At 38.9% G+C, this 25,373-nt stretch overlaps 3 protein-coding genes across 3 annotated transcripts; all 3 read right to left on the minus strand.

Annotated features, from left to right (window-relative positions):
• Positions 1-1,658: 1,658 nt before the first annotated feature.
• LOC133792428 (protein FAR1-RELATED SEQUENCE 5-like) lies at positions 1,659-3,002 on the minus strand. The gene has a single exon (XM_062230334.1). It carries the CDS (start codon positions 3,000-3,002, stop codon positions 1,659-1,661), a length of 1,344 nt encoding a protein of 447 aa, XP_062086318.1.
• Positions 3,003-21,355: 18,353 nt separating this feature from the next.
• LOC133792429 (uncharacterized) lies at positions 21,356-22,690 on the minus strand. The gene is made up of 4 exons (XM_062230336.1): positions 22,417-22,690; positions 22,205-22,287; positions 21,885-22,116; positions 21,356-21,807 (listed from the first exon to the last, which is right to left on the minus strand). The coding sequence occupies exons 1-4, from the start codon at positions 22,688-22,690 to the stop codon at positions 21,356-21,358; spliced, it is 1,041 nt and encodes a 346-aa protein (XP_062086320.1).
• Positions 22,691-22,778: 88 nt separating this feature from the next.
• Positions 22,779-25,133, minus strand: LOC133790023 (L10-interacting MYB domain-containing protein-like). The gene is made up of 3 exons (XM_062227630.1): positions 25,111-25,133; positions 23,622-23,969; positions 22,779-23,530 (listed from the first exon to the last, which is right to left on the minus strand). The coding sequence occupies exons 2-3, from the start codon at positions 23,967-23,969 to the stop codon at positions 22,946-22,948; spliced, it is 933 nt and encodes a 310-aa protein (XP_062083614.1). The 5' UTR covers positions 25,111-25,133; the 3' UTR covers positions 22,779-22,945.
• Between the last annotated feature and the right edge of the window lie 240 nt (positions 25,134-25,373).

Consider the following 25,373-nt stretch of genomic DNA (forward strand, 5'->3'; position numbering starts at 1 on the left):
TTACAAGGGCGCACAAGATGATCCTTAATGTAATATGATTTAGATCAAGTAAGGGGGCTCACTTTGTTAAGTGCCTTCAAAGCTGTCTGGGGACTCTTTCACGACCTCTGTTATGTTCATCTAGACAATTCATATCACAATAAGCGAGGGATCGGCCACTATGTCATGTTATTTAAGAACCAATGTCCACTGTAATTAATCATGTCTTTTTATACATCTCCAACATTTTCATTTGAAACATGTATGGAATATTTAAAAAAAAGCTTAAAAGTTATATTGTCCTTCATTTTCAATACAAATTTCCACTCCATTACCTAAAACCAGAAACAATGTAATTGATAATTCTTTAGTAAAAGAAGTCTAGCCTACTAAATCACAGGTACTAATACAATTTAGACCTCATTCATGTCATATTTTACAATTTGCCTACTTAACCAACTTAATGTAATGTATTCTCAAACCAAGGTACATCAAAAAAGTGAAGTTATCATGTTCTTAAAGTGCCCACATACTGCCCCACAAGTTAAATTTTCTCATGTTCTCAGACTCTTCATGCTCTTCCATTTCAACATTTACTTCCTCATTCCCATCGATCTGCAACTCTGGTGTTCCATCCCTCTCATTACGTTCCATATCCATGGTGGTTTCTGCTATCCAATTCACATCTTCTTCTCCCTCCAATTGTGATTCTTCATCATCATATGATGAGTCCTCGTGACCCCCTGCTTTCTCTGTTTTCTTGACTTTGCTTGGACATGTCAACTTGTTGTGGCCTAATTTTTCGCAGACACTACACTTCCACCCAACACCTGCTCTAGACCCTGCCATCCTCCCTGCTCCCTTTGTCTTTGTGAAGTCTGGATTGGCCACCTTAAATCCTGAATGCCTCCTCAGCGGCAACTTGCTCTTCCCTATGTCTCCTCCTATGTGCAATGACTCCTTCAGTCCAACAAAAATCCTCTGAATCTGAAGGGTAGCTTCCATATATGCTGCCTCACTCTGACTTCCGAGGTACCCTACTTCATTTAAAATACTACTAAGTTCACCAAATCTTCCTGTAACCTCAGACTCCTTATCGGGGTAATTGGCAGGCTCTAGCTGCGTAGTACTCAGCCTAGCTTCTAGTGTCCATTGGGTCAATATGAGTGACTTTGGCATCTCAATTACATTAAGGCGTTTGATGGCTGCGAATATATGACGACATGGTATACCAAATGAAATGAAGTGTTGGCACTCACAAACAAAAAAATCACGCCCAGCTGTCGCATACATAAATCTCCTATACCTATTGTCTCCATACTTCTGCAGTTCCATAATAGCTCCCTCCTCGCGTTTTCCAAACTACTAACTCAGTAATCACCTTCCTGGGGCATTTTCTGTCTAACTTTGTAAAACATGTTCCTTGTATAGATTTTAGATAACTCTACTTCTATTTTAGGCAAATTTGTCACTCCCAAAACAGGATTCGTGTGTAAACACTGATGATCTTCTTTTAGATGTCCATGTCGAACCCATGAAGTAGCCATGTCAATGGTTCCAACAAAGTCGTACAACCTCATATTTTCATTCACTTTCCTCTTCAACACTGCATTAATACCTTCGTTACACTGTGTGGTGGTCATCCCACAAAAAAAAATTCCCCTAAGGAAAGTCTCCCCTCACTTGTGTTTTGTTGACCATAGTTTTGCTGCATAGTCGATGCCATCTAGTTCGTGCTCTGTTATTAGTTCATTCAGTTTGTGGTCAAACACCTCCTCCTCATAGTACGTGAAACATAAGTCACTAAGCCTTTCCATAAACGTACAGTCCTTACCCTTCAAAATAGATTTGTTGTTTAAATGCCAATAACAAAGATGGTGTACTGCATTCGGCATTAGCGCTTCGATGGATGCTTCCATAGCAAGATCACCATCTGTGACCACAGTCTTCGGCGCCACCCCATTCATGTATTCGAGGAATGCCTTTATTGCCCACATATAACTACTTGTCGACTCATTATCAAGGATTGCATAGCCTAATGGACATGTTTTGAAGTGGTTATTGACTCCTATCCATATCAACAAGGGCTTACCGTAGCTATTTGTTTTATAAGTCGAGTCAAAGGCAACTGAGTGTCCATATGTCTCGTAATCTAAACGAGCTTTCCCATCACCCCAAAATAAGTTCAGAAGTTGATTTGAATTATCATATGAAATAATTCCAAAGAAATCAGGGTCCATATCCGCTTTATGTTCTAAGTACCCCAACGCTCGACCGGCATCTGATGCAGCAAAGTCAACTGTTGACACAGCTGACATTCGATTGTAAAGGTCCTTCATTGTAAAAGGCATTTTATGGTAACCTCCAACTTGATTTGCCATGTACGACATTATGTGACACGTCCGAACACCAGCTTCTTTCAAGGACTTCTCTTGGTTAGTATATCCATCTGAAACAACCCGGTTTGATCGAAGGAATTGCTTGTGCAATTCGAAAGTCAACGGGTGGGAATGGTCAGTAATAAACTCCTTGCAGACCCACTTGCTAGTTGTCTTAACAAGATTAACTCGGAAAGCCATCTTACAACACACTCGAGTTAGAGCATTGGGCCTCCTTTTCCTAGTTTCCCTTGTCAAATGACTGTTTGACCTAGTTCCTTGTCGTGAGCAAACCCGCTCTCTTTCCCGAATCTCTCCACAAGAATTCTTCCTCATGTAACTTTTGCGAAGGCTAAATCCCACAACCTTAGCGTAATCATATATAAATTCTTCGGCGGAATCAAAAGAGTCAAATACGTGGCCTATAAGGCTACTCTTACTCAACTTGAATGGGTCTCCATAAATTCCATACTTTTCTAAAACATTGGCCTCATCCATTTCCAAATTCAAGCTAACATCCCCTTGTACATTTTCCTCTGCGGTTTGTTGTGTACCACATGTATGGCGACAATGATCTCCCATTTCAGCGTCATCATTATAATCAAATATTTCATCGAAATCACCCTCAGCATTGACTCCTTCCATGTCACTATTGTCCCTGGTCGTCAAGGAAATATGATATTTAGTGACACATACAACATATTCCATTTCATAAAATGACTTATAAATATCTGAAATCACCAAATCAATTTCATAGGCCCATATTTTACCCAAGACTATACTTACACGTCCATCCTTAGCCTCCCAGCCCAACTGTATGGTGGGCCTCACCTATTCCCACACCGAAACTCCTCATCCAAGAATGCCCACCTTCTGATACGGGCCGCAAATTTTAAAACCCCAAATGACATAATTCTCAACATTCTACTACCATCTTTGGATAAATCCAAACTAACTATCAATATTAATGTTTTTCTTTTAAAAAAAACAAATAGACTAATGAACCAACATTGTCATTAAAGTTTACAACTTTTATCAAAATTACTATTTTAATTCAAATGCGTTAACTAAGTAGCATAGCCATGCACATTACCAAAAAATAAACGATTAAAAAGAAAATGTACCTGTTATTTACGGTGCTTTAGTTCCTGTAGCTTCGCGACTATTTCAATGGAAGGATTCAAATAAATTTTATAAGACCACCCCCTCCTTGGTCAACTACTCTTTCATGTATACAGCACTCCTTTCACAAACAACCTACCTCTCTAAACAAGATAAAAATACCTTGTGTTAATTGTTATACAATAAGAACCCATCATTCCTATACAGAGGTATATCACGTCCAAAGAGTGTCAGTGTTGTCTACGTGCCACTCTTTGGTCCAATGGTTTAAGAAATGTTGCACCTTTTGAAATTATGTTCACATGGGGGAGTACTATCGAGCCCTGATATTGTGATCACTTCAAGCTGTCGAACACGTATCTTTTCCTTTATGAGAAATTGTACGTTTAATTTAATTCACAATAAAAATAGTTTGCTTTTGTACTTTGACCTGACACCTTTTCAGCAACAGAAGCATGACTCCAAACGTGTACAGTTGACCTTCTTAGATGTGTACAAATAATCATATCGCTACTCGGTACACAAATTATAACGCCCAAATTCGCTAATAAGGCTTAGGGCCCTTTATTAGTGTGTCGGGAGGGCATAAATGAGATTAGAGTGAATATTATTGACTTAAATGTGTGAATATGTGATTAATGATGATTACATGATAATTAATGATATTATGTGATAATATAAAATATTTATGTGAAATATGTGAGAACCACATTATTATGTTGGCAGGTTCATAAAGCGCAACTCGAGACGATCCTAGGGTCAGATAGCAGGAAAAGTCACAACGGGACTTAAAATATGACTTTGGACAAGTCAGGGGTATTCTAGGTACCGGGTAGCGATTTAGACTATCAGGTCATGAAAATAAATATATGGAGATATATTCGAGGTTAGGATGTCTAGGCGGGAATATTGGGGGATTTTATTGTTTTGGCTTCTGGGATGGTTTCGGCACCCCGAGCCTTAGGATTAACTTAACAAGTAAGACAAACCTAGGAAGCCTTTAGAAAGAATTAGACCGACTTAATTCCCTACTCAGTTGGTTACTCTCTCTCTCTCACACTCTCAAGGGAAGAAATATTCAGAGGAAAATTGGCAGATTAGAGCTGAAGAATTGTTGGAAATCTAGAGGAATTCAGGAGCAACTTTGAGGATTAGCTCAGTAGACAATCAAGGATTAAACCAGATCTAAGGTAAGCATGAACTTCTTTCTTTCTGTGGTTAGAACTTGAGTTTCATCTGGGTTATTGAGGTGTGTTCAATTGATGGTTAGGGTGGATTTGAGCTTGGAAGATCCTTATAATCAGCTGGGTTTTGGCTTGAGGAAGGGTTCTATCAAGAAGGTAAGCTTTGCTTCATGAATTGATGATTTGAGTTTGAGCTTTGACTGAATAAAATTGGGTGTTTATGTTCTTAGAGTTTTAAGGATTGAAGGTGGGATTTGTATGGGTTATTGAGATGAATCTCTGTTGAATGGTGTAGCATAAGTTGTGTAATAAGTTGTGGTAATGTTGGGTGTTGGACTAGGGAGTTTAGGGGTGGTTTTGGCTGAGGTTTTGAGCCTTGAAATGGTGGGTTTTCTGGGTTCGAATGGAAGGGCCGCAGCTCTGTTCTAGAGTGCTGCAGCCCTAGGTTGAAAATGAGCCAAGGAGGCTCGGCCAGGGGTGAGCGCCGCGATGCCCATGCAAGGGCCGCGGCGCGTGTCTTTTCCAGGGTGACCCTTGGTTCTATTTTGAGGCTAGGGTCGTGGCTAAGCTTCAAGGGTCGCAGCCCTTGGTTGCCCACTTGATCTTTTAGGGTTTTTAAGGACTTAGATCAAGCCTAGGAAGCTCGGGAACCCTTCCACCACCGTGCTTGGTGGGATTTGTTTTCCCGAAAGTTAGTTTTGTGACCGGAAACCCTAACTTGAGTTTTAATGAGACCCTATACTTTGGTTGTGACTAGGTGATAAAGGCTTAGGCTCAGGATCGAATCGTGCTTGAGGGACGTTGCTATTAATCAAAAACCGAAAAGATTAAATGTAAGAAAACTACACCCAGCTGAATATTTGAACGGGACTAAGGGCTCCCTAATATATATGACTGAAAGAATGGTATTATGCCATGTAAATTGTAAACCAACGGCCTAAGCGTGCCACAGTTAACTTGTGCAATTGGCATGGCTCAGACACTAGTATCCGAGGACAGCTTATTATGCACTGAGCTCGGTTTAAGCGGGCCGGAGTCAGTGGTTTAAACAGAGGGTGCGGCCTAAGGTGTCGACCCTAGTATTTGTGTAAATTGAATATTGTATTTGGTTATAGATGAGTTTGTTGAATAATCTAAGTGTAGGTTGAGTATGCTTATATGCTATGGATTGAATAATTGAACATGCTTACTGGAATATCTGTTTGAGATTGTTGTATATGTTGTGTATGTTGTTTTCTTGCTGGGCCTCGGCTCACGGGTGTTGTATGGTGCAGGTAAAGGAAAAGGCAAGATCGATCAGCCCTGATTGGAGAGCTCTGCAGGGTGAATGTACATGGCAGGCCGCTCAGCCACCACGGTTGAGGAGAGTACAGGGACAAGAGGACCATAACCTTTTATTTTGCCTTAGTATGGCCAATGCTTACTTTTAATTGTTGAGTTTTGCAAACCAGCTTTTAAACACTGGTCTTTTGGGGATCCCTTCTGTAAACTGTTTATGATTTATAAAATATATCTTTTGAGACCAAAATGTATTTTAACCTTAGAACACTTGAACTAATGACACATTTTTAAATTAATGACTTGATTAGCAAATCTTGCACTTTATAAGTACACAGTGTAGCGGTCCTGGCTATCCAGGACGTTACACAAATACCATTGACAGGTTTAGATTTATTAGTTTGGCCAATATAAAGTATTATTTAAACATGTCCACTTTTAAAAAAATAATCATTACTTTAAATGAATAAAATATTATTCAACAAGTTACAATAATTTAAAACTTCAGCAGTAACATCTCAACATGTACGGTGTCGTCATTTTTCATTTTTTTATTGTAATTAAAAGTAAATGTGTGAGACCATTTAAAATTTATGATTTAAAATTTATGAAACATACAATTTTAAAAATTGCAACCACAATCGGACAACAGATTTTTAAATATTAAAGAGTTAGTACCAACAAAGAAATAGATATATGACACTGGTAAGCATGAAATAAAAACTTGTCATAGTGTGAGATCTACACGTGTCACTAAATAATTCATGTGACTTAATGGAATCAAAGTAATAATAAGTCTTTTACGCTTTTTACTTTCATTTTATTATTAAATTTCCTTCATAACCAACAAATAGTTCACTACTCCAATATATTATTCAACACAGTGCTATATTAAATTACTAATTTTTTTTTAAGAAATCGTTGATAGTTAAATATTATTTCTTCTTTTGTCATTTCAAGTACCCACCCAGTTTATCGAATCCACCATTTTTTTCTTAAATGAACTTAAAACTCGATCACAATGACAGTAGACCCATTCATTCAAGAAAGTATCTGATTCATATATGCATACATGAAGATAAGTAAGATTCAACGGTGGCTACAAACACAACATACGCATCCATCCTGACTACTACAGGTCACCTGAAAATGATGACATAGAGGAGTAATATTGTACTATATACTACTATTAATGAAATAGTAAGTGCATACGCTCATTGTAAGAGCTAAAACTCCTGTTCATTAACAACGAACTTTCTAAATAACATTAAACATAACACACACTGATTAATGATGTCTTGATTAATCTTATAAAACAAGTGAAATACCCACTTCTACCACATGAACTTAAAAGATAAACAGTCTGTCTATCACATCAGGTGCCTCATATTGTTCTTCTTGCATGTTGTCTAAAAGACCGTTTGACGTCTGCCGCTTCCGGCGACTTCTGTTGCTTGCATCGTTGTGTTTTCTTGCTTCTCGTTGGGCCTCCAGCAAAATATCGCACACCTGGTCTACTTGGTCCACCAAGTTCTCCAGCAAAGTTAGTGCATCACCAAGCTTCTTCGTAATGGGGTTCTCAGGCACCTCCTCCGGACCCTCTTCCTCTTCGGATTGTTCTTCTTTTTGTTATAACTCCGGCATTAGGACCAGCCATCACCGAACAGAGACATCTCCAGTGCGTCCGACGCCGTTCGAAAATTCCAATGGAGATGAATGACCTCCACTACTGCCACCCCTACTGCCATCTCCACCTCTGTTTGTGAAGTGGTTCATGCTGGAAACGTCAATGCATCACTCCAAGTTGTCTATTTTGAAATAAATTTTTTATGACCTCCACTACTCACGCAAGTAGTTCACTGAATGCTTCCTTATTTATACTTGTACAGTTCACTCTTCACTTAATGAAATCAGTCGCATTCTTTTTTATGCATATGCCCAAATAGTTCTCCTCGTATGCCTAACTTCTTAATTGAAGTATTTCAGAAATTTATGAATATCAGTGGGCTTGTAAATTCCACTTATTATGATAATGAGGATCACCATACAAATGAGACATGGCATGATTAAAGTTAATCATAATGTTACACATTATTTAAATTCTCCTAGTGCTCTCTTCCATGTTGAAGATAAATTTAAAAGCGTATTTAATTTTTCTGACTGACGAGGAAATACGAAAATTTTAAATATAATACACTTTCATACTTATTCTTCAAACGCTTACTGTACTCTGTTTTCCTGGCCCATTATCGCTCGTTTATGATTTTTGTAAAACACCACGGATAATTAATTTATTTGTTTTCTAATCATAATTTACTGTTTGGTGTGAGATTATGTACTACGTCCTCGATATGACCTTTTCAAGTAGATCGACCCCAAGTCAATTCATATATAACCCCTCTAGTACCTTCTTTAAATAATATCCCCTTAATTGAAACATCCAACAATACATAGCAAACAAGATGCAATCATTCTTACAATTAAAAATAAAAACCATAGGAATGAAATCCTTTGTTTTACAAACCCCACTAGAACAATACACTAATCCACCCATAATTAACGTTAACTAAAACTCAGGCAAACTATCTATGCCTGCCACCGAGTACCACTTCTCCAATGACCTCTAAGCATCTCCACCATTGTCACTAGGGTCCTTTCTCTCCCATTCCTCTATTTGCTCCTCTCCCCCAGTGGGTGATGTCACTCTAGTTCGACGAGAACTGCCTTCCCCGACATCGTTGCCTGTGTTTTATGGTCCCGGACTGTCGCATGCACTGAGCTTCGCCCTAAACCTTTCCCGGAGGCGATCATAACGATGCGACTCCGCACGGAGCACTCCCATTAGCATCCCCATTTGGTAAGCATTGGCCACATCCTCCTCATCAATGTTTCTTCCTGCAACTCTAGATCGAATGCCACTTTCCAGATCGATCTCAAACTCCTCACTGCCAATGTTAGGGTGGCCTCCGTTATCTCTTCTAAATTGGCGAAAAGCCTCCAATGCCTCCACCGAAGTGTTAAACCCTTCGAATCGGCCACCGGGGAAGTCAAAAATTTGAGCATGGGTAACTCCCCATGTTGTATACACTCCAGGGCACCTCCCCACGTACACAACAAAAAAGGGGTATGTAAACATAGAGTACAATAGGACTTAACCTGGTGGGAAACAGATTATAAATCAAAGTAATTAAAATATGTTCATAAGGCAACACTTCCCACTAAATTAAAGAAATATTTTTGCCACAAAATAATGCCAGGAAACTTACTTCAGCAATGCAGAGTTCCCACCTTATGCAGGACACTTGAGCCATTATTCCTAACAAGTAGTTGATCAGGCTATAAATTTAAATCCTAACATCCTTTTAAGTAGTCACTGCCGAGTGTATGGTTATCACCCTTTGAATAATGCATACTCATCAATTTGATTCATTTGCCTCTACACGGGCCCAACACATGCCACGCGTCCAAATAGATCATTTGACCGTTCACCAATACTTCTTATTACCCACAACCCTCACTGAACTAAGTACCAACCTGTAACCCTGGATAGCCAAGACTGTTACACTGTGTGTTTATAAAGTTCTAGACTTGCTAATCAAGTCATTTAATTAAAAGCGTGTTACTGAAACTATAGAGGAACTAGGGTTAAAATGTTTTGGTCTCAAAAGCCACATTTTCATTAAGAAACATTATCTGTTTACACGGGATCTCGAAAATAATAAGTTTAAAGACCGTTTACAAAAGTCATAAGGTTTAGACACAATAATAAGCCATGTTAAGGCAAAACAAACAGTTAGGCAATCCCTGTCCTGATCCACTCCTCGACCATGGCAATCGAACAGCTGGCTATGTACATTCAACCCCGCAGCCCTCCATCTCAGGACTGGTCCAACTTGCCCTTGCCTTTACCTGCACCACGTAGCACCCGTGAGCCAAGGCCCAGCAAGAAAACACAACAACAGAGCATAAGCAATCAATAGACAAGTCAACATCTCATATCGCATCACAAGTTCTCAATCATATAATCATTCAGTATAATCAAGTATTCCACATACTAAACGTATCAACTCATACCATATACAGTTCACAAATGATAACTAGGGCTAGCGCCCTCAGGTCGCTCCCTCCGTTATCCCACTGACTTCGGCTCGCTTAAACCGAGCTCAGTGAATATTAAGTTGTCCTTGGCTACTAGTGGCCAAGTCGCGCCCTGTGTGCAAATATTGTGTACGGCACTCTTAGGCCGCTAACACATGTCCCATGGCGTAATACCATCATTGACATAATATAAGTATCTGGAGCACTTAGTCCCATCACAATCATATAACCGGGTGTAGTTTTCTTACCCTTCAATTCGCTAGCTCTGATCACTCGACTCCTTGAGCACGATCCCCCTCGAGCCCTAGTGCTCACCTAAACACAACCATAGGCCAAAGTCATCATCAATCCTCAAGTCCAAAACCTAGCCTCGGGGCCGATCCCGAGCCCCCGAAAAGTCCTAGTTCCACTAAACAAGGTGGTGGACCCAAACCCCAAACCCTTGGTCAAAACCCCTTACAAATAACCCTAAAATCCCCTTCTGAAGACAAGGTAGCGCTACAGCGCTCATTGGAGGGCGCTACAGCGCTACAGACAGAAGCAAAATCCCCTCAGCATGCATGGCCTAGCGCTAAAGTGCCCAAAGGCTAGCGTTGTAGCGCTAGTCACAGACAGACACCACCCCAGTTTTCCTTCCTGCGATTTCCTCGAACCAAACTCAACCAAAACCTCTCCAAACCTTTACCAAACTCAAAAACAACCTTATGAACATACTCCACTCATCCCAAGCACCCCAAATACTCAAAACCCAATCACATGCATCTCTAATCCCAAAATTCACCATAGCTGACCCTAAGCTCAGAAACTCAGCAAAACCAGTCAAAACATCAGAGTTAGAAGCTTAGAATTCTTACCTTTAATGGGGTTTCGATTTCAAGACAACCTCTACACCTCTTTGGCTTGCTCTCCCTCAACTCTTGGCTTGAATTCCCATCAAACTCAACTTATGCACCATAGTTCAAAAACCAAAACCAGGAACTGAGGAAACTATAGAACCTTACCTCAAGTGCTAAGGTGTTCCTGCTAAACCTCAGCCAATTCTCCAAGCCTAGCCTAGGATTCTTGATGCTCAGCCTAACTCAGCTCTCCTTCCTGAGCTTTGCTCCAAAGTTTCTCAAGAAATTGATGAAGGTAGCATAAATCAACCTTAGGAACTCTCTGTTTTCTCCCTTTCCTTTTTCTTTCTTTTCCTTCTTTTCTTTTCAGACTTCTATTGCTTTCTACAATCTCCACTAACATAAAGCCCTGGTAATACTTAACTCCTGTAAGCCAAATGACTATTATGCCCTCCCTATTAAGTCTTAAACCCTTTAATCCACTTAGGGGCATTTTGGTCATTTTACCCAATTCCCGCTAACTCCTCGAGTGTCTCTAATATTTCCCGCTTAATTCCCGATACCTAACTAGTCTCCAATTATATTCCTCGATATTAAAATAGATCCCAATATACTCACCATATTCACATTTATACCCCTAGACTCACCCCGAGCCGGTTATAAATCCCCACCATGACTTTTTCGCTAATCTGCTCACTTGGATCGTCTCGAGTCACAGATCACAAATTTATCCACATAATAATGTGGTCTCAATAATTATCACATATATCAACACAGTTATGCCCAAAATGGCCAAAATTAAAATTATGCCCTTCTAACCTAATCAGGGCCTACATGCATACTAATACACATAGTCATGCATCTCAGATATTCAAATACTCATATAACATGCTTTAAATCATAATCATGCAGCTTACTCATTAAAATCACACATAATTCCCATTATGCCCTCCATGCATACTAATCAAGGCCCTTAAGCCTTATTAGCAAATTTGGGTCGTTACAACTATCCCCTCCTAATGAGAATTTCGTCCTAAAATTTACCTGAACAACTCGGGATACTGATCCCGCATCGCTGTCTCAAGCTCTCAGGTCGCCTCTTCGACCTTACTATTCCTCCACAACACTTTAACCAGAGGAATCGTTTTATTCCACAATACTTTATCTTTTCGATCTAAGATCTGAACTGGTTGCTCCTCATAAGCCAAATCTGTCTGTAACTCCAAATCTTCATACCTCAACACATGAGTCACATCTGAGACATATTTTCGAAGCATGGAGACATGGAATACGTCATGAACTCCAGACAATGATGGTGGCAAAGATAATCTGTAAGCCACCTGACCAACCCTTTCGAGGATCTCGAATGGTCCAATGAATCTAGGGCTTAGCTTGCCCTTCTTTCCAAACCTCCTCACCCCTCGCAGTGGTGAAACTCGGAGAAAGACGTGGTCCCCAACCTGGAACTCCACGTCTCTACGCTTAGGATCAGCGTAGATTTTCTGTCTGCTCTGAGAAGCGAGCATTCTAGCTCGAATCTTCTCTATAGCTTCACTTGTCCTCTGAACTATATCTGGCCCCAAATATCTCCTCTCACCCATCTCATCCCAATGAATGGGTGATCTACACTTCCTCCCATAAAACATCTCATAGGGAGCCACTCCAATCGTTGACTGATAACTATTGTTATATGAGAATTCAATCAATGGAAGATACTTACTCCATGAACTCTCGAAATCAATCACACATGCTCTGAGCATATCCTCCAATACCTGGATCGTTCTCTCAGACTGTCCATCAGTCTGAGGATGAAAGGTTGTACTGAACTTCAGCTGAGTCCCCAAAGCCTTCTGCAAACCACCCCAAAACTTGGAGGTGAAGATAGGATCCCGGTCTGACACTATAGACTTAGGAACCCCATGGAGACGTAAGATCTCCCTCACATACAACTCAGCATATTGATCCATAGTATATGTCGACCTCACTGGAAGGAAATGGGCTGACTTGGTGTATCTATCCACTATCACCCACACCGAGTCATGAAGTCCTACTGTCCTGGGTAAACCTCCCACAAAATCCATAGTAATGTCCTCCTATTTCCATTCAAGAATACCCAAAGGCTGAAGCAACCCTGCTGGTCACTGATGCTCAGCTTTCACCTGCTGACAGGTTAAGCATCTAGCAACGTACTCTACCACATCCTTCTTCATCCCGAGCCACCAATATAAAGTCCGTAGATCCTGATACATCTTCGTGGTACCCGGATGAAGTGAGTACGGCGTCGTATGAGACTCATCTAGTATCTCCCGTTTGACCCTCTCATCAGCTGGAACTCAAATCCTTCCCTGATACCGAAGCAAACCAACCTCAGAAACATAATAGTCCTTAGTTATTCCTGCTAAGAGATCCTCTCTAACCCTCTGTAACTGAGCGTCTACCAACTGCCCTTCTCTGATCTGCTCTAGCAGGGTCGATTGCAGAGTAATATTGGCCAACCAACCTACCATCAACTCTATCCCTGCTCTAACCATCTCATCAGCTAACTCCCTTGAGATCTGAACAGAACTATACAACTGACCTGGACCTCTACGGCTTAATGCATCTGCCACCACATTGGCTTTCCCCGGATGGTAGAGAATATCACAATCATAATCCTTTACGAACTCCAGCCAACGCCTTTGTCTCATGTTCAGGTCCTTCTGTGTAAAGAAATACTTCAGACTCTTATGGTCAGTGTATACCTCGCACTTCTCCCCATACAAATAATGCCGCCAAATCTTCAGTGCAAAAACCACTGCTGCCAGCTCCAAATCATGAGTAGGATACCGCTTCTCATACTCCTTCAGTTGTCGTGATGCATAAGCTATAACCTTCTCATTCTGCATCAACACACAGCCTAAGCCCAACCTCGATGCATCGCAATAAACAACAAACTTCCCTTCCCCCGAAGGAAGACTCAACACTAGTGCTGTGATAAGTCGTCGCTTTAACTCTTGGAAACTGTCTTCGCATTTGTCTGATCAGATAAACTTCAAATTCTTCCTTGTCAATTCTGTCATCGGTGTTGTTATCTTCGAGAAACCCTCTACAAACCGTCTGTAGTAACCTGCCAGACCAAGAAAACTCCGCACCTCCGAGGCATTCCTTGGCCTCGGCCCATCCCTAACCGTCTCTATCTTAGATGGATCCACTTTAATCCCATCTACACCTACGATATGTCCAAGGAATGTCACTTCAGGTAACCAGAACTCACACTTCTTAAACTTAGCGTACAATTGATGCTCCCTCAACCTCTGAAGAGCCTGCCGGAGATGAAACTCGTGCTCTGCCTCTGAGCTGGAATACACCAAAAGGTCATCGATGAAGACTATAACAAACTGATCTAGAAAATCCTTAAACACCCTATTCATTAAGTCCATAAAGGTTGATGGGGCATTGGTCAAACCAAAAGACATGACCAAAAAATCATAGTGCCCATACCGCGTTCGGAAGGTCGTCTTAGGTATGTCCTCATCCTTGATCCTCAGCTGGTGATAACCAGATCGAAGATCAATCTTTGAGAACATCGTCTTACCCTGCAGCTGATCGAACAAGTCATCAATCCTTGGTAGGGGATACTTATTCTTGATAGTCAACTTGTTCAATTCTCGGTAGTCGATACACATTCTCAAAGTCCCATCCTTCTTCTTTACAAACAAAACTGGAGCACCCCATGGCGAGTAGCTAGGCCTGATGAACCCCAAATCTAGAAGCTTTAGCAGCTGTATCTTTAATTCTTTCAATTCCGCCGGTGCCATTCTATATGATGCCCTCAACATTGGCTCTGTCCCTGGTGCCAACTCAATGACAAACTGAATCTCTCTACACGGCGGCAACCCAGGCAAATCCTCAGGAAACACATCCAAGAACTCGCAAACCAATCTGGTCTCCTCCGGTCCTACTGGTGAAACTCTGGTGGTATCCACCACACTAGCCAGGAAGCCTATACACCCACCCTGTAACAAATCCCTGGCTCTCAACGCAGATATCCTGGGTACGCGGGGTCCATGCACCGCTCCCACAAAAACAAAGGGATCCTCGCCCTCTGGTTCAAAAGTCACCATCTTCTTCCTACAGTCTATGGTAGCTCCATATCTGTCCAGCCAATCCATACCTAAAATCATATCAAAATCCTCCATACTTAATTCAATAAAGTCTACTGATAACTCCCTACCATCAACTATTACTGGCAGTGCTATAATCCACCTCCTAGATACTACCAGCTCTCCTGTAGGCAATATAGTCCCAAACCCTAAAGTACTATACTCACTAGGTCTACACAGTCTATCAATCACCTTATCAGATACAAATGAATGCGTAGCACTAGAACCAATCAACACAGTAAAAGAAGTGACAGCACTAGAAAGCTGACCTATCACTACCGAGGGACTAACCTCGGCCTCTGCCTGTGTCAGGGTGAACACTTGAGCTGGAGTCAAGCTGTCCACCTTCCCTGTCTCTCCCTTCTTCACTGTCGGGCAATCCTTCCTGAGGTGTCCCACCACCCCGCACACATAGCAGGCCTTAGCCCGACACTCACCCGGATGGCGTCTCTTGCACCTCGTGCACTCTGGGTAGGACCTCCATGAATCACTGCCTCCCTGACGGCCACCCTGGGTACACCGACCTCTCCTATTAGAACCAGGAGCGATTGGAGCATCAGGAGTCTTTCTCTTCAAACCACTAAGGCCTCTGCCCCTACCAGAACTAGAATATGGAGGCACCGCCATGCGGCCCTCCCTTCTCACAACACTCTCTCTCCATATCTTATTCTCCACTTCCTCAGCGATAAGAGCCTTCTCCACAGCCTGGGCATAAGTTGTCCCTCCAGGAACTGTGGTAATTCTCACATCTCGGGCTATCATAGCATTTAGCCCTCTAATTAACCTATCCTGCCTAGCTGCGTCAGTAGGCACAAGATGTGGTGCGAACTTCACAAGTCTGTCGAACTTCAAGGCATATTCTGTAACTGTCATACTGCCCTGAACCAACCCCACAAATTCATTTATCTTTGCTGCCCTGATGGCAACATTATAATACTTCTGACTAAACAAGTCCTTAAACCCTTCCCAAGTCAATGTAGAAACATCTCTGGTCTGTGATGCCACCTCCCACCAGATTCGGGCATCCTCCCTCAACATATAAGTGGCACAGGCCACCCTGTCATGTCCTTCCACCCTCATAAAATCAAGTATGGTGGTGATCATAGTCATCCACTGCTCAGCCTTCAGTGGATCTGGTCCTCCCTCAAAGATCGAGGGTTGTTGCTTCCTGAACCGCTCATACAACGGTTCCCATTTGTTCCCAGCCTCAACTGGCTGCACTACAGGTACCACTACCGGTGGCACAATAGGGGAAACACTCCCAGATGGAGCCTGCCACAGAATTCGAATCTGCTCACCTTGAATCTGAAGCCGAGCCTGCATGTCTGCCATTAACTGATGTCAGTTCTCAGGGACTGGCAGAGGGGTCTGGCCCTGGTCATCATCTCTAGCCCCAGACCTGCCGGCTAGTCGCGTGGATTTTCTTGAACGCATAACTATTCAAGTCAATCTCAATCAACGACTCGTCAATTAGGCTATGATGACAGGGTAATATTCCTTTCATGATCCATCATTAGAACTCCAATCATTCACAAACAATCAAAGTATAGCAATTTATCCAGATATTCATTCACATGCACAACAGTGCTAATAAGCACGCCTCAATAGCATCATGCAACAGTCAAGGGACAGGCTCTATCAGTATCTCATGCTCCCTATTCGTCAATCAGATATCAACAATCATATCTCACTCAAATCATTTAAACACATAATCATGTATACACAGTTACCAAACCCTGAGTTGAGCTTGTCTCTCGTGGCGAATGTACATATCCAGCCAGTCTTCAGGACCCATAAACCTAGGATGCTCTGATACCAAGTTGTAACGCCCTGGATAGCCAAGACCGTTACACTGTGTGCTTATAAAGTGCTAGACTTGCTAATCAAGTCATTTAATTAAAAGTGTGTTACTGAAACTATAGAGGAACTAGGGTTAAAATGTTTTGGTTTCAAAAGCCACATTTTCATTAAGAAAAATTATCTGTTTACACAGGATCCTGAAAATAATAAGTTTAAAGACCGTTTACAAAAGTCATAAGGTTTAGACACAATAACAAGCCATGTTAAGGCAAAACAAACAGTTAGGCAATCCCTGTCCTGATCCACTCCTCGACCATGGCAATCGAACAGCTGGCTATGTACATTCAACCCCGCAGCCCTCCATCTCAGGACTAGTCCAACTTGCCCTTGCCTTTACCTGCACCACATAGCACCCGTGAGCCAAGGCCCAACAACAAAACACAACAACAGAGCATAAGCAATTAATAGACAAGTCAACATCTCATATCGCATCACAAGTTCTCAATCATATAATCATTCAGTATAATCAACTGTTCAACATTCTAAACATGTCATCTCATATCATATATCAGTTCACAAATGATAACTAGGGCTAGCGCCCTCAGGCTGCTCCCTCTGTTATCCTACTGACTCCGGCCCGCTTAAATCGAGCTCAGTGAATATTAAGCTGTCCTCGGCTACCAGTGGCCAAGTCGCGCCCTGTGCGCAAATATTGTGTACGGCACCCTTAGGCCTCTATCACATGTCCTATGGCATAATACCATCATTGACACGATATAAATATCGGGAACACTTAGTCCCATCACAAACATATAACCGGGTGCAGTTTTCTTACCTTTTAGTTCGTTAGCCTTGTTCACTCTACTCCTTGAGCACGATCCCCCTCGAGCCCTAGCGCTCACCTAAACACAACCATAGGCCAAAGTCATCATCAAACCTCAAGTCCAAAACCTAGCCTCAGGGCCAATCCCGAGCCCCGGGAAGTCCTAGTTCCACCAAACAAGGTGGTGGAATCAAACCCCAAACCCTTGGTCAAAAACCCTTACAAACAACCCTAAAATCCCCTTAAGAAGACAAGGTAGCGCTACAGCGCTCATGGGAGGATGCTACAGCGCTACAAACAGAAGAAAAATTCCCTAAGCATGCATGGCCTAGCGCTATAGCGCCCAAAGGCTAGCGCTGTAGCGCTAATCACAGACAGACAAACACCAGTTTTCCCTTCCTGCGATTTCCTCGAACCAAACTCAACCAAAACCTCTCCAAACCTTTACCAAACTCAAAAACAACCTTATGAACATACTCCACTCATCCCAAGCACCCCAAATACTCAAAACCCAATCACATGCATCTCTAATCCCAAAATTCACCATAGCTGACCCTAAGCTCAGAAACTCAGCAAAACCAGTCAAAACATCAGAGTTAGAAGCTTAGAATTCTTACCTTTAATGGGGTTTCGATTTCAAGAAAACCTCTACACCTCTTTGGCTTGCTCTCCCTCAACTCTTGGCCTGAATTCCCATCAAACTCAGCTTATGCACCATAGTTCAAAAACCAAAACCAGGAACTGAGGAAACTATAGAACCTTACCTCAAGTGCTAAGGTGTTCTTGCTAAACCTCAGCCAATTCTCCAAGCCTAGCCTAGGATTCTTGATGCTCAGCCTAACTCAGCTCTCCTTCCTTAGCTTTGCTCCAAAGTTTCTCAAGAAATTGATGAAGGTAGCATAAACCGACCTTAGGAACTCTCTGTTTTCTCCCTTTCCTTTTTCTTTCTTTTCCTTCTTTTCTTTTCAGACTTCTATTGCTTTCTACAATCTCCACTAACATAAAGCCCTGGTAATACTTAACTCCTGTAAGCCAAATGACTATTATGCCCTCCCTATTAAGTCTTAAACCCTTTAATCCACTTAGGGGCATTTTGGTCATTTTACCCAATTCCCGCTAACTCCTCGAGTGTCTCTAATATTTCCCGCTGAATTCCCGATACCTAACTAGTCTCCAATTATATTCCTTGATATTAAAATAGATCCCAATATACTCACCATATTCACATTTATACCCCTAGACTCACCCCGAGCCGGGTATAAATCCCCGCCATGACTTTTTCGCTAATTTGCTCACTTGGATCGTCTCAAGTCGCAGATCACAAATTTATCCACATAATAATGTGGTCTCAATAATTATCACATATATCAACACAGTTATGCCCAAAATGGCCAAAATTAAAATTATGCCCTTCTAACCTAATCAGGGCCTACATGCATACTAATACACATAGTCATGCATCTCGAATATTCAAATAATCATATAACATGCTTTAAATCATAATCATGCAGCTTACTCATTAAAATCACACATAATTCTCATTATGCCCGCCAGGCACACTAATCAAGACCCTTAAGCCTTATTAGCAAATTTGGGTCGTTACACAACCAACCTGTCGACCACTAATAAAGGTGATATTTCAAATTTTCGGTTAAATCATTAGTGTTTTTTTTTCTTTCTGAAATGGCACACATTTTCCATTACCGCCCTTTCTTTTACATTCCAATTTTTTGGGCTTATACGTTTTGTATTTTAACTTTTTACTTTCGAATTACCGCTCAATTATTTTATATAATCCACCATTTTTTTTGGTGAAAGCGTTTATGCCATTTTTACTGTGATGATTAAATTTATGATTATGAAATTACAATTTATTTTTGTTAAAGCTTAAGTTAATTCAATTTATTTTCCTTTCTTGTATAAACCAAATGTGTTGATCGTTTATATTTTTTAACTTAAGCAATTAATAATGATAAGCAACAATAATACTTTTTGTTTATATGTTATATATTCTTAAAAAATTGGATACACCCTAGTAAACTTTCTTTCAAAATGTAAGCTACCATTTCAATAAATATATTCTTATAATATTAAAATGGATGAAAAAATAAAACCATAAAAAACATAAAAAAAAATAAAAGTGTTGACCACCTTTTTCACTATCAACATAATCCGAGTGTTTAAAGAAAATAATGGAAAAATAACAAAGGTTTTACGTGGTTCTTGGTGAGCAGATTTTAAAAAACATAACTGTATTGCCCCGAATTTCGTAATAAGGTTTATGACCTTTATTAGGAGGTCGGGAGGGCCATAATTGATTTATTGTGCTATATAATGATTATATGCATGTTTAGATGTATTAAATATCCATGTCAACCCATTTCTCATTAATTGGGTGATTTTCATATTGTGGCCAGTTCGGGCATATTTGACATATATGTGATATATGTGTGTGGTGCTTTATTATTATTTGGTTATGCTAGGGTTACTCAGCACGAGATGATCCTAGGATGTAAGCTAGTGGAAAAGTTACAAATGGATTTATGATTGACTCAGATTGAGTCAAGGGGTATTTAGAGCAATGTCGAGTTATTGGGTAATGGGAATAAATATTTTGTGATAAATTGGGAGTTAGTTTGATCAGGGGAAATTTTGTAAGTTTTGACTATTTTGCCCTCGGGGACGTTTTCGGGACCCCGAGCGTTAGGATTCGTTCGAGGCTACTTAAGCTTGAATTAACTTGTTAAGAAATAAAAAGAACGTTCATACCAATCTCAATCCTTCTAAGTTCCACTTTCGTCTCCCGATCGCATTTTCGAAGGAAACTTGAGTTATAGGACTAGGATTCAAGCGAGGATCGTGTAATGAACCTTTAAATTGTATTTTTGGGATCTCAATGTATACAGTAAATGTTATAGTGAAACGTTATATCTTAACCAAAAAATTTAATCCCTAAACCGCTAATCATACTTAGTTACACGATTATGGTCAAATGACTCGGTTAGCGAGTTTAAAATGTGCACCTATATTCAATACCTGGAGTTTAGGGCATTACACCTAAGGTAAGTAAATCTCACCTTTTGTCTGTGAGTGTCAATTATCTTCTACCCTGATGATTTTGTTACATGTTATGTGGATATGAAGCTTCTAAATTTTTGGGTTGTTAACCTAAGACCTGACCCATAGATCTATGTTACCGTATAACAATGCCACAAACTCATGTGAGTTATATTATAATGTGACTATGGGCCAGTTTGGTACAGCTGTGCTGTGGGAAAAAGCAGCTGTAGCTGTGCTGTGAGAAAAAGCTGCTGAGTGTTTGGTAAATTATAACTTTAGAAATACTGTGAGTTGGAAAAGTTGTATATAAGTGTTTGGTAAACTAGATTATTAGATAGCTGTTAAATACAGAATGACCAAAATAGGTATCATATGTATTTAACTAATTTTGTTTGAATAAATTTATACATATTAACATATTTATAATTATTTTTTATTTTATTAAAAATAATAATGATTTTTTATAATATTTAATTCTTTTAATATATACGTATAATAAAATGATTAATTAAATTTTAAAAAATAAAAAATCAACATAAATATTGTCTATTTTTAAATTATTATAAATTTTGATCATAACTAATAATTTAAATTTAGTCAATTTGATACGACAAAATACAAAACTTAAATAAAATAAAATAGATAAGAATATAGTTTAATTATATCTCATTAAACTTGCAGCAATCAGATCTCTAGTATTGTCCATTTCATTTAAATTTGAAGCTCTAGCTGTCTCATCTTCATCTTCAATATTAGTTTGATCTTCTACACAATAATATGGATTATCTCTAATTTTCTCAAAATGCCGATCACGTTTTGCATGCCTTCGAATGTAATTATGCAAGGTCATTGATGCAATCACTATTTTCACTTGCTTCTGATATGGATAACTAGGCATATCTCTTAATATTTTCCATCTTTTCTTCCATACTCCAAAAGTTCTTTCAATAACACTTCGAAGAGAAGAATGTGCCTGGTTGAATACCTCTTTATAACCAGTAGGTTTGCTACCTCGTTGAAATTGTGGTAGATGGTATCTTTGGCCTTTATATGGTCCTAAAAAACCTGTAATTTGTGGGTATCCCGCATCCACTAAATAATATTTTCCTGTCAAATAAAATATAAAAATATAATTACAAAATTATAAAGACTTTAATATTTTATAAATGTGTTTAGATGACAACCTTGGGGAGGTTTTGGAAAATTTGAAGTTGAATCACGTAAAGCTGTATAGAAAATTCTTGTATCGTGAGCAGAACCTTCCCACCCAGCATATGCATATATAAATTGCATATCAAAATTACATATTGCCATGACATTCTGAGTTGGTATCCCTTTTCTACCAACAAATGGTACTTGATCTTCAGGTGGAATTATAGCATTCACATGTACACCGTCTATTGCGCCAATACAGTTCTAGAAAAAAAATACAAGATTATAAAAATATACTCTAGTTAGAAAAAAAAATTATTAAAAAATTGTATAATTTTAAAGTATGACTTACCTTAAAATGAGGCATATATCTAGAATCTTTCAATATCTCTTCAGGAACATCTTTAAATTCTGGGTCTGGTGGTTTTAATACATCTACACTCATATGACATAAAACATCTAAAACCTTGTTGAAATATCGACTAACTGTCTCGCCTGAGTGTTGGAATCACTCTTGTGTTAATCGGTTTCCAGCACCGTGACCTAATGTAAATAAAAACATGCCTAATATCTCAAGAGCACACATTCTCTTTGAACCCTTAAATCCATAATTAGCTTCCAATTCATCGCATAATTTAATGAAAACATCTTTCTCCATCCTAAACATGCTATAACATCTACTTTCATGTCCTTTTAATATTTCCATCAACCACATATGACCAGTTTGAGAAGAATTCATACAAGGTGTCTTTTCAATATATGTTGTATAATAATGTTGAACAAAGTATGTAGCTATAGACGCCGATTGTAACTCAATCTCCTCATCCGTGTCTGCCATTATTTCTAATTTAAAATAAACCTGTGTATATTAAAGAGTATATAAAATACATGCCAAATAGCCATAAAGTATTCATAACAAATGCAAGTGAAAAACATAATAAAGCATATTTATATTAAATAGTGACAACACCAAGTCTTGAGAGCAATTTAAAAAAAAAGTCTGTAAAGAAATAACATAATAAACATATACTAACGTCATAACACAAAGTTTAGAAAATAAATACTACTACTACTATAAGTCATAGTATTATAATTATCCCAGAGTATGCTCATTCTTGAGCCAAGTAAGCATCAACTCAGGTTCTTCCAATGAAGCAAACATCTCTCTCTTCTCTTTCATGATAAACAAGCGAGTTGCAAATAAATACAAGCTGCTCCCTTTCTCAATTCCAGGCAAAGAATTTAAAATTTTCATAACTTCGGTAATACTATTCTCCTTTCTAGCTGTTTCAATATTTCTACTCCTTGTCTCCACAGCATCAGCAAGGCGACCAATTTGTTCAAATATCATTAAAGGCCCTGTCTTCTTCATTTTTCCTTTTCCATGTTTCATTGCTTTATTTTGTTTCTCAAGTGGCTCGGCTAATCTCTTGTTATTTTTCTCTCTAAGAAATCTATCAGTATTAGGCATCTCTAGATCATCGTCACTACTCTCAAGTTGTTCATGTAAGGTTTCAATATTGTTAAAAGGTTTTTCAGACTCAGATGGAATTATTCCAGATGAAGGTGTCCAAGCATACTCTCCTGTAGCAACAGTGTTCATGAAAATCCTATCTAATTTTTCCTCTACCTCTGGTTCAATTCCCCGAATGCGAAACTTTGCAGCATCGGGATGACTCTACAAAAAAATTTTGTTAATTAAATGTAACATTTATGAAAAAAAAAAGTCTTTTAGTTTCATATAAATATTTAACAAGATTATAATGTACCTGTAATTTACTATTCCACCAATCTTCGGTTGCATCAATTGTATTCTTTTTTATATTCCATCCTAAGCCAGTTTCTTTTCCCTTGAGTTGCTTCCAAAGCTTCCATTCATTTTTTAATCCATCCCACTTATTTTTCAATTGTGGTCTAGTGTAATCTCTTCCAGTTGCTTTCTTCATATTTGTAATCAAGTTTACATATCCAACTTTATCTAAATAAGTAGTAGGACGATGCCCATCATCAACCTCTTTGATACAGAAGTCTAAGAAAAAATTCAAACTCTCTGAATTCCATATTGCTTTACTTCTTGGTACGTCACTCTTGGTGCAAATATTATTTTCATTTTCCATCTAATAAAAGTGAAATGATAAGTATAAAAAAAATACAAAAGTAGAATGATGTATCCATATACGCAACAACTCTTATCAATCACTACCATCTATGTAAAACTAAATAATTCAACTAAAGTTCAACATATCCAACTTCAAGACTATTCTTAAAGAATCCCTTGGGAGAAGATAAAACACACACATATGTACATTCATATACATGTAAAAAGGTTACTATAAATCAACTTTTGAAGTGAGAAAATTAAGTAAAAATAAAAGAACTAAAAATATATTTTTGTTATGTATATGGCAACCATAAATGATTCATCTTTGAATGTAAAAATTGTATTTTTAATGTCCACTTCTCGGTTGAGAGAGCAGACAACCATAAATAAAATTATTTTAATTATAGATATTGTTAGACAAAATATATCCCCAGCTCGACTATATATATATATATAAGATATATTATAGATTTGTATAAGGTTTTCAAGTTGTTTGTTTCATTAGACAAAATATTATACACTACTTTTTGTACTGATTAAGATTCTTGTTTTGTTGTAGTAAGATAAGATGGAGTGTCCAATTCTACTAAGGATAAATAAACTGTTGGGTGTGTTCTTTCTATTTACTCTTACTTTCCCTTTTATTTAAATTTTTATATGTTTGAGATTTGAAAGTATTAAACTAATCCTCATAAAATCCTTTCTTAATATAATATACAAACACAAGCACACATGTCTGATGATGATGAATTATTCACATGTTAACCCTCATTTTTCTAGCTAAACAAACAACTCTTCTCTCTTTTATAAAGAGAAAAAGTGGCTAGAATGATTTGTTCCATTATATTCTTAATGTCTTGACCATTCAACCACACGCTATATGTATATGGATCTTTTACTTTTACTTTTTTCTTTACTTTTTTACATTACTCTGTATATGTATATGGATCTTTGCTATCATTCCATTGCATCTCTCTCTTTCCAAGCAAACAATTATGGAAAGCATAAATCAATCAAAAATTGGATGCATCTGCATACACATATCGGAATTTTTCCGTGCCGCTCCCAACACTCCAAGCATTCAATATATATATATATAATGCCCTTTAATAAATCTGTGTTTAATATAGCATTCAAAAAAAAAGTTAGAGAAATACCTTGACTTGATTGTGCTGGAGTTTTTGACAGAGAAGTGTAGATCGTGAGGAAGAAGGAAGAAGAAATGGTGAGGCAAGGTGAAGAAGATTTAACAATTGAAAAAGAAGACCTAATAATTCTAATTTAAATGAGGGTATTTTGGTCCAAAAAAAATATCATTAAACCACAATTTCAGCTTACCGTATAAGCTAAAATCTCAAAGTTGGTGTGGGCCAACTTTGATAAAAAGCTATAATTTTAACCTAAATTCCTAAAAAAGCTA

The sequence above is a fragment of the Humulus lupulus genome, chromosome 7 (assembly GCF_963169125.1).
Source record: "Humulus lupulus chromosome 7, drHumLupu1.1, whole genome shotgun sequence".
Lineage (NCBI taxonomy): Eukaryota > Viridiplantae > Streptophyta > Magnoliopsida > Rosales > Cannabaceae > Humulus > Humulus lupulus.

Coding starts and splice junctions, on each gene's coding strand:
- LOC133792428 (XM_062230334.1), bottom strand. CDS start 3,002: ATGGAAGGAGTCAATGCTGAGGGTGATTTCGATGAAATATTTGATTAT.
- LOC133792429 (XM_062230336.1), bottom strand. CDS start 22,690: ATGGCAGACACGGATGAGGAGATTGAGTTACAATCGGCGTCTATAGCT. Junction 22,288..22,416: donor GTGTGCTCTTGAGATATTAG/GCATGTTTTTAT, acceptor ATATGAGTGTAG/ATGTATTAAAACCACCAGAC. Junction 21,808..21,884: donor TTTTCCAAAACCTCCCCAAG/GTTGTCATCTAA, acceptor TTTATTTGACAG/GAAAATATTATTTAGTGGAT.
- LOC133790023 (XM_062227630.1), bottom strand. CDS start 23,969: ATGGAAAATGAAAATAATATTTGCACCAAGAGTGACGTACCAAGAAGT. Junction 23,531..23,621: donor GGTGGAATAGTAAATTACAG/GTACATTATAAT, acceptor ATTTTTTTGTAG/AGTCATCCCGATGCTGCAAA.